Genomic DNA, 14,020 nt, shown 5'->3' with positions numbered 1-14,020 from the left:
GCAACGTATCACACAGTGCATGTCACACACTGCTCACAATCGGAATTAAAACTTTTGCTGGGACTCAGAAAACAAGACCCACCTGGAACGCTGGTGCTGTAAATCACTGACTTGCCCGAGACCATCCTGTTCCCACAGAGAGGTGTGCACACAAATTACCCCCGAATTTCGGGTCACTTTTGCAGCAGTGGAAAAGGCCCGTGAGCAGGTTCCTGTTTGCAGAACCCAGGGCAGCTCTGGCTGCGGAGCTCCATCAGGCAGCACCCACTCCCTGCTTGCTGCCCTGGGAAGTGGGGGAAGTAGGGCAGAGCTGGACTGAGCTGGGGAAGTGGCAATCCCATGGTGGGGAGGTGAAGGTGGGGATGGAAGGTGTAGCTGACATGTGAGGCTCTCCCCAGAGGAAGCTCTGCCACCCTGTCACACAAGGTCAGAGGGTTTACCTCCAGCTCCTGCCAGCCACGTTCTGCAACAGCCCGAGTCCTTAAATAGGAGAAGTTCAACAACACCCACAGCAATAAACAGGAACAGCAGATTCCCAGGAACAAACATATTAATTCAGAGGCGCATATTATGGAGTGTTTAACTGTTCTGTAAATACCAAACCCATAGAAACCAGCGTGAGGGCAAGTGCTAGTTAAATAGCCTTTATCACCTCTGCTCCCTAGGAGTGTTCACAGTTCCACAGGGGCCTGCTTTAAAAAGGTGGAGATTGCTGATGGGCTTTCTGGGGATAGGGGACCACGCCTGGACTTTACAGGTCCAAACCCTAGGAACAAGAATTTCTCCGTGAAAAGGGGAAGGCTGAAGGTTCTTACACAGTGTAGCCCTCACAGCCCATCGTCACAGTGGAAGCTGAAACTGGGATCACACCTATGGAAGATGGTATCCCAAGCAACAAGGGCTCCTGTGCCTGGAGACAGCTTTCACTTAAAAAAAAAAAAATCAAAGACAAACCAGGCCATCAGCCCCTTCTCAGTTAATCCTCACCTATTTTATACACCCCAGTCCTCCCTCTGAAACCACACCCAACACGGGGTTATTCTGCTGTAAATGAGGGTTGCCACACTAGTCTGCCAAAAACAGTTGTGCTAGTCACCACTGGCCACTCACCCTGCGCTTCTGTGAGGTGTTACAGTTCTTGTTTTAAACTTCCAAATTATTGTAGTGCCTCCCAGGGGACCTCCTCCTCTGTGTTTGGATCCAGAACAGCAAGTGTTTTGTAATTGTGGATGACAGCACCCCAAGGGTGGGCAAGACCAGCACTGCAGCCCACAGGCAGCAACCACCAGTAAAAACCCTCATGTCTTTCACGTGCCAACCTCTCGAGGGCAGCTCCCTGTTCAAACAGGCCCATGTCACAGCCCTCCAGAGCCTCCTCCTGGCAATTTAAAGTTGGCTAATTCTGTTCACCATGTTATTAACTTGCTGGCAATGCTGTGACATAGCATAAACATATTAGCAGGCTCTCCTCTGTCTTTATCCCCACTTCTCCCCCAAATAAACAACAAAACCTAAAACCAAACATGTCTGAATTTCAGTGCAACAAGCCACTTTTCCACTAGGTGGAAGGAATTAATTTCTTCTACACACTGCATGGACTGCAAAGATTGATCATCTGAATAGAATAAATCATAGCTCCAAGAAACAGTTCCATTTTCCTCTGCAATTCCACCTTTCCATTTCAGAGGTCTGGCACAGCTGTAACCCAAACGTTTCCCTGCATATCCAGATGCACAATACAGGCTGCTCAAAGACACTCAATAACAAAGAAGCAGTTCTCCAAGAAAGCAAAACTACTCGGTGGAACACACAAACAAAACACAAGACACATTCAAAAACGTTAAGTTAAACCTTTGGGTTGAAGAACACAAAAGTTACCACAAACATTTGAGCTCCCACCCAGGATCAGAGCTTTGACTGTTCTACCTCAGCTATTTAATGAAACCAGGTGACAGGCTGCTCATAATGCCCTGCACACACCTTTTCCAGATCTTACACTTGGTTTCTGGGCCTGATCTCCATCAAGGAGCACAACAACAGTTGGGATGCATTCAGTGGAGCAAAAAATCTGCAGACTGAGGTTCTCTTTGCTCACTGCAATTAAAAGAAATGGCAGAGAGAAAAAAGAGCAAACAACAAAGACATGAAAGAGCTGTATTGTTAAATCAGTACAAGCCATAGAACACGCACATTGGACATCAGGGACAAGGAGACAACATGGAAAGCAGAGAACAAGAAGAGACAGGAAGAGACAAATAACAGTGTGAAATTCTGGTCTGTGACACCTTGGTAAAGTACATCAACATGAACCATGACTGGATTTCACCTTCAGTACTATAAATTAATCCATATCTACTTTCTGCTATAATGTGGCCGGTCCAAAGACCAGGCTGGAGGCTTCCAGACTTGTAGACAGTGGGGGGGGAAAAGAACAGAACCAAACCAAACCAAACAAGAAGTCTCTACTTTCCTCCCTTCAAAGACACAAAGGTAAAGGGGGTGACAATTTCCCTTACAAGCTGAGCAAAGCAAACAGCGCAGGTCATTGCAGCGCTAGGGAGGTGAGCCCTGCACACAGTCAGACAGGAAGGTCACGCAGAGGCTACTGTAGTAGGTGGGATACACCCGCATGTGGCTGACGTGGGGCGAGTCCGAGAAGTCCACGGCTTTCACGGGGACACCGAGCTGCTGCCTGGTGTCAGCCATGTGCTTCACCTCGCTGGCCTTGATGATGGCATCGGCCTGGGAGTAGAGGTAGAGCTCGGGCCAGCGCGAGGGCGCCTTCAGCAGGGCGTCGTAGTGGCTCTCGTGGACGAAGCGGGTCAGGGGGTACAGCAGCACCCGCAGCACAACGGCTCCAGTGGCAAAGGTGAGCAGGAGGAAATACTTGAGCAGCACGTTCATGGAGACCAAGACAATTGCCAGGGCTCGAAGGGCTCCTACCAAGTTTCTTCTGCCAGGGGTGCTGTCGAAAATGGTGCCTGCTACTCTGAGGTTCTGGAACGGCTTGTGGGTGCGGAGCGCCTCGATGATGTAACGGTACAGCATGACACCACCATTGCTGAAAACATGGAAAAGAACCGGTCTGTCTTCAACCCTGTAGTGAAAGAGTAGCTCCAGGAGTCGCCTGGCTGGGGTCTGGAGCGATTTGATGCCAAAGCTCTCAGAGAAGAATATCATCCTCCATGGAGCCGTGTAGCGGATGACAGTGCACCCCTAAGAACAGAAAGAGACCCCAAACACATTTAGGCTGTGCTGTAAATTACATGATGTAGGCAAGCATCAGTACAAAGAATGCAAAAATTTGGGACAGGTTTCCAACAGAAACCACAGGGCCAGAAGAAAGTCTTTAGAGTCAGCAGCAAGGCACTGATATGAACAGGATTACATTAATCACAACATTACATAATCATAACACTGTTATGAAAAGGTCTCTGCGGAGGCAGAAGCCTGGCTTTGCTGATGTCTGAGATCCTTTCGAATCTTGCACTAATGGCACGGCCCCTGAGGACACTGCCACCCACTTACATGAGTGTTAGTCCTCACTCAGGAGGAGAAAACCATCTCTCTGATTCACAGACCTTCAGTATCAGCCATTTTGGTAAGAATGTGGTGCACATCCAGCTCATGACATTGAAACAAATACAATAAGGAGGAGGAATTTTGTCCTCTCCTTGGGTAGCACTTGTTTGCAGCTGTCTCTGAGACTCACTGACAGGATTTTTGTAAACCTTCCTGAAACGTTCCAGCTGTGCAACAGAAGAGCTCTGGCTCAGAGACTCAGAACTCCTGAGCAGCTGCCTTTACACTGAAAGCCTTGCACAGCAAACAGGATCATGGAGGATTTTCTAAATAGAACAGATGGAACCACATCTATAAATGCTTTAGGTCTTTTCTGTCACCTAAGCTCACTGACATTACACAGTGACAAACACAAGGTGAAGCCACCCAGACAGCCCTCCCTCCCAGAGCTCCCTAAGCAGTGCAGAAGGAAGAGGAGAATACCAAGTTCTTAAATCAAAGTCTTCTCAACCATCTTGCCATGGTTACTGTCACTACCTCTTAGGGAGCTATGAAAACCCCTTCTCTCCTTTCCCCTTTCTATGACCTTTCTGATCTTCCAAGAAGTTGTCATGCTGCCCTGAAATGTACTTCTCATCTGCTCTGCAGCATCTCTTAGTCATAGCAGCCACTTAAGAATTAATTCTTCACTAGATCGAGCCAATTAATGACTCCTGCACTCCACACATCAACAACAGACTTGTTAATGTACAAACTTTACCACCTATAGCTGAAACAGATTTGGATAGATACAGGATTCCTTGTATGCTGACCAATAAAAAAAAAGAATCTAGTGTTTCACTGGGTCCTCACACTATGAGATGGGGTCATTCCAGTAAAATACAGCATTAGAAAGGAAAATATCAAAACTTAGGGAACTGGCAGTAGAATGGACCTCCCTAGTTCAAACACCAGGAGCTCCCAGTGAGAAGCTATGACTATCACAGGATGGGTGTTTCAGAGGCAGGATAAAATTAATTTAGATTACAACATTTACATGAATCATTTTCACAGGAAGGAAGAGCCAAAGGGGCGACAGATGCCGATGTGCTCTGTCAGTGCCCAGCCTTGCCAAGACTGTGCTGTGGCCTAACAGCAAGCAGTAAATGCAGGATCTTTCCCTGCATGTTTACCTGCCTGGAAAACTAACAGAGTTCACGTCATTCCTGAATAATCCCACAACTTTAAAAGCCTTAAAATACTTCAGTGATTCACAGAGCAGCTGAAAGTTTCTCCAAGGAAGTATTTTTGTCTCAGCTGCACACAGGAAGGTGACATCAGCAGCTGTTAGATAACACTGCCTGGGCTCCGGGAGATAAGGAGCTTTCAACGACAGGAGAACTCGCCACTCCCTCCCCATGACTCTGCAGATCGAGAGAGGCTTCAGAGCGACTTTACCAACACGCAGAAAAGAGGCAGTGCCACAAAAACACAGACAAGCTACTCACCTTCTGGCTGTAGATTGCGCTGTATTTGGCCAGGTATTTGTCCTGGCAGCCCGCCCAGCCCAGCAGGATCACCACAGGCTGGCGCTCTGCGTGCCCTCTCTCCGCGCTGCTTTCTGAAACTAATCACAAGTTTTAACATAACGCCCCTCCGGTCTGCCCGAGCCGGAGCTCACGGCAGACTGCCTGGTCAATACAGTTTAAATGCAATGTGGGAGCGGGCATTAGCTCGATCCGCCCGCTGGCCGCGAGTGCGGCCTCAGCCCGGTGACCCGCGGGGCCCTGCTCGGCAGGACAGCGCCGCTTCAGCCCCCGCAGCTCCCACCGCTCTCCAGTGACGCACAGCCAGCGCAGAGCAGATCCCTACAGGGAGGCGAAAGCCCTCCTCCCGGGGGCACCACGGGCTGCCGTGCCCCGCTGTTCCAAGGGGGAAAGCGAAGCGTCCTGCCCTGCCCTGCCCTCACTGCCACACACCTGCTACGGCACCCCCCCTCAGGGTCCCCCCAAGCCCGCGCCCCCCAGGGTTCCCCCAGTCCCTGCTGTCCCTGCTGTCCCGGTCCCGCTCGCACCGCGGTCCTGGTCCTGTCCCGGTCCCGGTCCCGGCTGCAGCTCCACCACGGCCGCCTCCAGCCCGTGGGCGCCCATGGTCGAGCTCGCCGCGCCCCCGCCGCCGCTTCCGCCCTCGCCGGAAGCCCCGCCCATCTCCTCCCCGCAGCCAATGGGAAGGGAAAGCGCCCGCCCCGCCTCCCCGCTGGCCTTGCCCCATCCCCGCCCCCCACTTCCTTAGCAACGCCCTTAGCGTCGGGCCTGGCGCCCCGCCCACTGAGCGCCCATTGGGCCGCGGGCGGGAAAGAAAGGCGGCGATTGGTGCGGCTGCGTGTCAGTTATTGTGCGAGGTAACCGCCCCCCGGGGATGGAGGGCAGTGAGGGGCTGCGGGGCCGGGATGGGGGGAATGGTTGGACCTGGAGTGGGGATCACACTCAAGGGGACTGGGAATAGAGTGTAGGGGCTGAGCGGCGCTGTGGGCCTGAGCTGGGCGTTTGAGTCAGGAGGGGCGACGCAGGGGCTGGGCACGGGCGTCAGGGAGCGTGTGAGGGCCCGACGTGGGGTTTGGGGTGTGAGGGAGCGCAGGGCCTGTGGTTGGGCTGGATCGGGCCTGTGGGATGGTGGGCTGGGGCGGGGAATGCTGGGGCTGCCATGGGTCAGGCGGGGCAGGGGCGGGATGGAAGCAGGGTCAGGGCAGCGGGGTGAGGCCGTGCAGGGCTGCGTTTGGGGCTGTGGCTGCATTAGCAGTGGGGCTGGGGGCCAGGACGGACAGTGAGAGAGGGGCCGGCGGGACTGTGGGGTGGTAGGGGCTGGGTACAGTGGGGTACACTGAGGAAGGTGCATTGTGCATGAGGAGGGTGGTGGGGGACTTGAGGTGTGCCAGGAGAGGGTGAAACCTGCAGGGGAAACAGAAGCTCTAAGTTCTGCTTGAGGCTGGGCACAACCTCGATGTTGCAACACCAAATCACTGTTACTCTATCGTTCCACGAGTCCAAGGCGATCAGTCGCTGGCACCTCGCACTCGGACTGAGGCTGACGCAGCATCAGCCTGCCTTTTGATCTCAAACTGATGATTTAGCAGCACTCTGGACGTAAAGAACTGCTGAATTGCCAGGGCCAGTTCCTAAATCACTGGTGTTTTTCTTGGCAGGAATAAAGCCCTGCCCTGACCCAGCCTTGTTTTGATTATTAGGTCCAATGGACTGGGTGGCAGCCCAGCACTGTGGAGAGCAGAGTTTGAAGCCAACAAACAGGAGTTACGTGCTGATGCTAGCACTGACAATCGACTCAGGCAAGCCATTTAACTTCCCTGTGTCTGTATGTTCCCATATGTAAAATGATCATAATAACAATATTAATGCACATTTTCAGGGTACTTTGCAATGTTGGCTTAAAGACTACTGTGTCAGCAGATGCTGTGATTATAGCAGCCAGAGTAACCACTGTATCCTCTGAAGCCCCATGTCATCACTGTTTCAAACTCCTCTTTTTTTTCCATTGATCCATAGGCAAGCCCTTTGTATCACTAAAATCCTCACGTCCAGAGGCTGGTGCTCGTATTTCTGAAGAGTGGGAGGGTTACTGCAGCTTTATAATAAAAATGGGATAGCAGTACACCACCAGCATCTTAAACATAAATACAGAAATGTTAATTTAGAATCAATTTTGGGATGTTTCAGACTGTAAAGTTCTTTTAACTAGATCTCTGTTGAGGACAGAGGAGCACTTTATGGGACTGTAAATTTCATGCAAACAGTCTCTGTGAAATACAGATTCCCCCTACACATGAGCTGTTCCCTCAATATCAATCATATGCCTTGTAAGTAATGTTTCACAAATATTCTGTAAATCACAGGAAAATGCTTGCAATAATGTGAAATATGACTTTCACTTGACTGTTTCAGCCGAGGCCCCTAACAGGCCATTCTCCTGTCAGCACTAACATTTGTTATGGCTAATAACATTTTCAATCACAACTATTTTGGGAAAATGGATTTATTTTAAACCTGCTTCCCCTCAAAGGAGGTCCTGAAAACGCCCTGCCAAGGACACAGACTCCTTACAGAGCACAGACCGTAAATTCCCAAATGAAATTTCATCTCATCTTAATTCTTAAACATTGTTCCTTAAAGACTTTGTTTGTTTGTTTGTTTTCAGGTTCTGAGATACATGTTCACCTCTTAGTCACTGTTTTCAGTCTGGCTCCGATAATAGGAATAAAAAGTTACTTTTGAGCAAGTATCTTGGGGATATTTTGGAGCTGCTTTGGAATTTTGCTCCAGATTCCAGGAGAAAGGACTTAAGAATTTTGTAGCTAGGGAATTGGTAATCTTGGTGATTTGTATTACATTGAAAGAAACTCCTTGTTCTGAAATCCAAAGACTGTGTGTCGTTCTAGCTTTTTTTCTCCTAAACCACACTTAAACCTAAAATGGTGCTTTTCTTGGGCAGGAAGTCCAAGAAGTGCATTAGACAAGGTGAGAACTCCTTTCTTATCCTTAGGCATGTTGATAGAGATTGGTGGAGGACAAGGCACCTGTGTCAATGCAGCTGTTGGCAACCTTATCCCTCCTTCTGTATCTGTGTGTGGACACAGATCCTGGTGTCTAACTCCTTGGGACTGGTCAGCGTCCTCCAGCCAAACACATACACAGCGGTGGGATTGCCACCTACCTGAGCAAATGGAGAGCTTGATCCCTGACATTTCACCTCCCTACAAAGTACACCTTCACATGTGTCAAGCTGGAATAGGGGTTACCTTACTGAGCCAAAAGTGTGCCAAAGAAATTTGGCAAGATGTGGGTTGCTTTATTTAACACCTGTGTGAAGGGATGGAAGGAAGTGCTGACACAGGATGTTTCTGGGGTTTCTGCCTTCTTGCCTGTAGCTTTTATCATTTTAGCTTTTCTTAGATTGTTTAAAAACATGCCTGGGAAATTAGTCAGGAAAAAACCCGAGTAAATGTCTGTCACGTCAAAGGGTGCCAAAGCACTCTTCCTGCCAAGGCCAGGCACATATTCCTGGGGTGGATGTGGGCCCAGTCCAGATGACTGTCACTCCAGCACGTGAGTGAGGGCTGCACTGCTTCGCTAAGAGGCATTTATAGCCCCCTTGACCCTGTCACTCCCCATAAATCCATACCTATTTCTGCTCTCATTTCACCCTATTTATTCCCTGGCAGGTCAGATACGAGATGCAGTGTTCATATCATGAGGCTAGTGAGAAACCAGGGCTGGGGTAATGGGAAACATCAAAATGACTTTATTAACAGAGCAGAGAAGAGAGCTCCTGTAGTGAAACCACCTGCCCCGGAAAATAATCTCAAGTCTGTCACAGATTCATTGTGCAGCTTCAGACATACTGGGAACTCTCCTTTTGCCTCAGTTTTCCTATCTATGACATGAGTATAAGGGAAAATGAGATTAAATTAATGGTTAGTAAGAGCTTTAGTATTATTTGCCAGAGATTTTAAATGTGATTTTGATAGTAATTCCTTAGTACGGCCTTCCTCTATCTTCACAGCCCTTTTTAAACTTCTTTCTTATTTTTCTCTAGGCAGAAGAGATCCTGACTTCTGTCAGAGCAAGAAGCCATCAGGAAGCTCATGGTTTTCTTGCATGAATGGGATAGTGCCCACAAAGTTGCTCGAAGCTGCATCCTGGACATTTTCATTAAAAGGAAGGCAGAACAAGAGCTGGAGCCGGAGTTCTCCCAGGGAGCCAGTTTGTTCCTGGCTCACCTAACAGCATGGCTCAGGATGGCATATCTGTTTCCTCAGACAGCTGGAGGTGCTGTGTGGTAGTGAGATGGAGAAGAGGGGCAAGTTCTCTACCAAAAATTAGTTTAAAGAATAAGCTCTGCATGGAGACATTCATATCCAGCCGTGTTCTGCAGGTCTGAAAAACAACCTGGCTATCTAAAGATGAAATTGAAAGGAAAGCCATGTAACCTGTCTCTGAGGAATGTAGAATTAGTGTTTGTCTTGCACTGGGATGAGCGTGCTGCCTCTGCCTGCCTGTGAGAGGAAGATCCATGCTCTCTTGCAAGAGACAGTGCCCAGTTCAGACCTCCATCTGCTGCAGCGAGGCAGGAGGTGATGGCTCCCAGGAGCACGGCCTGCTGGCAGAGGAAGATGGGCTCCAAGGCAGGAGACACTTCTGGCTTTGTTCCCTCTATCCTTGAAGCCACAGATACCTTACTGAATTTCTGGAGATCGGAGGTGCCTCAATTCCCCTGGAAATACCGAGGCTGAACCACCTGAAAGAAGAATCTGTAAAGCTGCTGCCACTCACTGCAGATGCTGGTAGGGAGTATAAGGAGCTCATTTGCGAAAGCTACAGTAGGCAGCATCCATCTATATAGGAATTGTTTTAATTCAGGCAAGGATGTTCTCCCTGACCTCTGACCCCCGGGGTTCCTTGCTGTGCTGAGCCACTCCCACCCCTCCACCTGCAGATGGCAGATCACTGCAGCGCTGGTCTGGCTGGAAGGAGTTCAGAGTCTCAGCTATTGTTGAGTGCCTGCATTTCATCCCCTCTCATTTTTTAACAAGCTCACTTTCTTCACAGTCATATTGGCACAATATTGCTGCCCTGCTGGCTGCAATTCCTCCCGTTAAAACCACAAAACAGTTTCTATTCTTACCTGCAGTGTTCACCTACTGCAAACTTTCCCAGAGTTCCCCTCTGGGGTGGGAGGGTTTTGCAGCTCCTATCTTTGAAAGAGCATTACAACATTTTTTTCCCGTTTTTTTCTCCTTGCCAGTGGAAGCCAAACCCTGTTAGTTCTGTAGTTGGAGGATGTTGTCAGAGGCCATGGGGTGATACATGCTGTCACAGCTTCCTCCAATAAAGACGAAGCAGTAGGATCAGCAGCGGGATCCTTAGCAGCTCTGTTTGGCATTCCAGTGCCAGACTCTGCTTCCGTAAACACGCGCAGAAGGGCCTTCCTTGGCCACCTAAACCAGCTGAGAATTTTGCCAGCTGTTTTTCCAGTTTATGGCATGGCTCCTGACAAGGGCAGAGAATTTTTTTTCCTGGCTCTTTGAGCCACACTCCCAGTGGGATGTGATGCTGGGTTCTCTTGGGGTGGCAGTGAAACAGCTGAGATGGGTGACTTATTCTCCTCCAGGCACATGAGTTGGCATCTCTTTCTCTGCATAGGGGTACCAGACCTCACCAAGTTCTTGGCCTCTTCCAACAAAGCAGAGGGTCAAGAAGACACACAGGTTCTGCTGGACTCTTCAGGCCATGGCAATCCCAAGTACCAGAACCAGGTCTACCTTGTACCCGTGCTGCTCTGTACCTCTCCACAGGCCCAGCACGGGCTCTGCTGATGCTCAGGGTCGTGCAGGTGAGTACTGAGCCTTGTGGGGAGAAATGGGAAGTGTTTGCATCTGTGCCAATCCTTCCTGCCCAGACAGGAGCTGTGTGCGTCTCCCTGGCACTGGGGCTGCACTGAGCAGCCCCAGTGTCTGGAAGAGAACTGCCTGGAGAACTGTGTGAAGGCTGTCCCTGTCACTCTGCCCTTTCTCCCCAGGACATGGTGGGAGAGGTGCCCTGTGCCCTCGACGAGCCCGTGCTGGGCGTGCTGCGCTCTGTGCACCTGGATTAGGAAAGCAGGATCTGTGTACCCACCTTGGGCACTCTGGGGCAGGCCGTGGCTGGCCTGGGCAAGTGTGGCGGGGGTGAAGGGCGAGCTCAGGAGCTCCCGGCCACGTATCCCGAAACCCCCTCCCGCCGGAGCGCGCGGCATCATTAGTATTCATTCATTTGCCCTCCCAGGGTGCACCGCGCCCGGTACCGCAGCCCCGGTAAAGCCTTTCGGTGCCGCCGCTCTCTGGGGCCGCTGGTCCCGGTGCGGGACCGGGCCAGTCCCTGCCGGGTGAACGGGCCGGGGAAGCGGAGGGTGGAACCGGGGGGTCGCGGGGTCGCCATGAGCTATAGAGAGACAGTTGAGACTACGTATGTGCAGGGGGGAAAGTTAGGGCATACTCTGGTTTCTCTTCAGATCGTATAAATCTTTCGCCTTTTACTAAAGATTTCCGTGGAGAGGAACAAGTACGAGTGTCGAATAATTTTTTGAGGCTCCATTTCGGTGGAGCTGACCCTGTTCTGGTTAAAAATAGAAAAACTAATATCGGTAGAGAATTGTATTAGATTTGGACTCAGTTTGTAGGGTTGTAGTGCCGACAGGGACAGTTATCACCCTTTCCAGCGGTAGGAGCGGTGTCTGCTGCGGGGTCGGTTCCGCGCCGGTGCTCACCCTGACCCCGGTACTCAGTCTCTCCGCAGCGCCCGTGCCCCGGCCGGGGCAGCCCCCTCATCACCCCTGTCCCATTAGAACTTGGGCAGCGACCGGGGGGGCTCGGGGCGGAGCAGCGCAGCGGCTGCATTCGGGCTCCAGGAGAAGCGGCCAGCCGGGAACCTGCCCCGCTGTCCGGGCGCTCCAGCCCCGCCCGGGCCCCCGCTCCGGCGCTGTTGGCGCGACCTGGGAGGATCCCGGAGGAGCCCAGTTGTTACCGCGACCCCCTCCCTTCGGTCCGTGGCAGAGGCGTACGGCGGCCTCTCCCGGAGCCGACTTTCAGCCTCTGCGCCGCGCTGCCGAGGAAACCGTGCGACCGGAGCCGGGCTCCTCCAGCATCCCCGTCCGCTTCCCTTCGCTGTCCCCGCCGGGCCCGGCCCACCCCAGCAGGGCAGGTAGCCCCGGGCGTGGCCTCCCCAGCACGGCGCGATCAGCATACCCGGGGTGCAGTGGGGGCAGCGCCGGGCCGGTCCCGCCGACAGCCGCCCCTCCGAGCCCGGCCGGGGCTGGGGCGGGCAGGGGTGTGGAACGGGCGGGGAGCTGGGGCCGAGCTGGGGGAGGCGGCAGGGGAGGGGAGGGAGGGTCGCCGTGTCCTCTGGGGCAGCGTCGTGGGGGGGGTGCATGTGCGGGAAATATGATCTGTATGCTCTGGTTTCTCTTCAGATCGTATAAATCTTTCGCCTTTTACTAAAGATTTCCGTGGAGAGGAACGAGTACGAGTGTCAAGAAATTTTTTGAGGCTCCATTTTGATGGAGCTGCCCCTATTTTGGTTAAAAACAGAGAGAGCTTATTTAAATATCTTTCACACACGCGTTCAGCGCGGTGAGAGTGATTGTCGGGTTACAAAGTTGCGATGCGGAGCCGCGGAGGAAATGATCCCTCGCGATCCGTACCGTGGGGAGAAGGGATCTGCTCCAGGACTGGGGCTGGTGCCCACGGAGTTCACCCACACCTCTCCGCCCGCGCCTCCTCCTCCTCCTCTTCCTCATTAGCACCTCCNCTGGGTTCTCTTGGGGTGGCAGTGAAACAGCTGAGATGGGTGACTTATTCTCCTCCAGGCACATGAGTTGGCATCTCTTTCTCTGCATAGGGGTACCAGACCTCACCAAGTTCTTGGCCTCTTTCAACAAAGCAGAGGGTCAAGAAGACACACAGGTTCTGCTGGACTCTTCAGGCCATGGCAATCCCAAGTACCAGAACCAGGTCTACCTTGTACCCGTGCTGCTCTGTACCTCTCCACAGGCCCAGCACGGGCTCTGCTGATGCTCAGGGTCGTGCAGGTGAGTACTGAGCCTTGTGGGGAGAAATGGGAAGTGTTTGCATCTGTGCCAATCCTTCCTGCCCAGACAGGAGCTGTGTGCGTCTCCCTGGCACTGGGGCTGCACTGAGCAGCCCCAGTGTCTGGAAGAGAACTGCCTGGAGAACTGTGTGAAGGCTGTCCCTGTCACTCTGCCCTTTCTCCCCAGGACATGGTGGGAGAGGTGCCCTGTGCCCTCGACGAGCCCGTGCTGGGCGTGCTGCGCTCTGTGCACCTGGATTAGGAAAGCAGGATCTGTGTACCCACCTTGGGCACTCTGGGGCAGGCCGTGGCTGGCCTGGGCAAGTGTGGCGGGGGTGAAGGGCGAGCTCAGGAGCTCCCGGCCACGTATCCCGAAACCCCCTCCCGCCGGAGCGCGCGGCATCATTAGTATTCATTCATTTGCCCTCCCAGGGTGCACCGCGCCCGGTACCGCAGCCCCGGTAAAGCCTTTCGGTGCCGCCGCTCTCTGGGGCCGCTGGTCCCGGTGCGGGACCGGGCCAGTCCCTGCCGGGTGAACGGGCCGGGGAAGCGGAGGGTGGAACCGGGGGGTCGCGGGGTCGCCATGAGCTATAGAGAGACAGTTGAGACTACGTATGTGCAGGGGGGAAAGTTAGGGCATACTCTGGTTTCTCTTCAGATCGTATAAATCTTTCGCCTTTTACTAAAGATTTCCGTGGAGAGGAACAAGTACGAGTGTCGAATAATTTTTTGAGGCTCCATTTCGGTGGAGCTATCCCTACATGTGAAAAAAATAGAGCTCTAAATGTGATTGTCATGGGGCTATGTTTTTGTGATGGAGGTTCTTACTCCTGCTGCTCCACCATCCGTCACCGGGGCCGTGTCGTCCATTTATGCATCTCTCA

At 52.3% G+C, this 14,020-nt stretch overlaps 2 protein-coding genes across 2 annotated transcripts; one reads left to right on the top strand and one right to left on the bottom strand.

The window, feature by feature from the left end:
* Nucleotides 1-628: 628 nt before the first annotated feature.
* On the bottom strand, nucleotides 629-5,671 carry TMEM53 (transmembrane protein 53). The gene is made up of 3 exons (XM_017824620.1): nucleotides 5,576-5,671; nucleotides 5,010-5,128; nucleotides 629-3,216 (listed from the first exon to the last, which is right to left on the bottom strand). The coding sequence occupies exons 1-3, from the start codon at nucleotides 5,649-5,651 to the stop codon at nucleotides 2,554-2,556; spliced, it is 858 nt and encodes a 285-aa protein (XP_017680109.1). The 5' UTR covers nucleotides 5,652-5,671; the 3' UTR covers nucleotides 629-2,553.
* Nucleotides 5,672-8,762: 3,091 nt separating this feature from the next.
* On the top strand, nucleotides 8,763-11,521 carry CUNH1orf228 (chromosome unknown C1orf228 homolog). Its single transcript, XM_017824595.1, is given in 5 exon segments — nucleotides 8,763-8,771; nucleotides 9,109-9,131; nucleotides 9,133-9,354; nucleotides 9,738-9,856; nucleotides 10,716-11,521. Coding segments are annotated over 5 exon segments (546 nt in total). The 3' UTR covers nucleotides 10,889-11,521.
* Nucleotides 11,522-14,020: the final 2,499 nt, after the last annotated feature.

The sequence above is a fragment of the Lepidothrix coronata genome, unplaced genomic scaffold, assembly GCF_001604755.1.
Source record: "Lepidothrix coronata isolate B3197 unplaced genomic scaffold, Lepidothrix_coronata-1.0 Scaffold112, whole genome shotgun sequence".
Taxonomy (NCBI): Eukaryota; Metazoa; Chordata; class Aves; order Passeriformes; family Pipridae; genus Lepidothrix; species Lepidothrix coronata.
Note: the sequence above shows the minus strand (reverse complement) of the source record. Positions and strands in the feature narration are given on the sequence as shown.

Bases quoted from the DNA above. Each gene is read 5' to 3' on its own strand.
- TMEM53 (XM_017824620.1), bottom strand. From the start codon at position 5,651: ATGGGCGCCCACGGGCTGGAGGCGGCCGTGGTGGAGCTGCAGCCGGGA. The intron at 5,129-5,575 runs GTGCGAGCGGGA...ACTTGTGATTAG, and splicing joins GGGACAGGACCAGGACCGCG to TTTCAGAAAGCAGCGCGGAG. The intron at 3,217-5,009 runs GTGAGTAGCTTG...TTCTGTTCTTAG, and splicing joins GCGCAATCTACAGCCAGAAG to GGGTGCACTGTCATCCGCTA.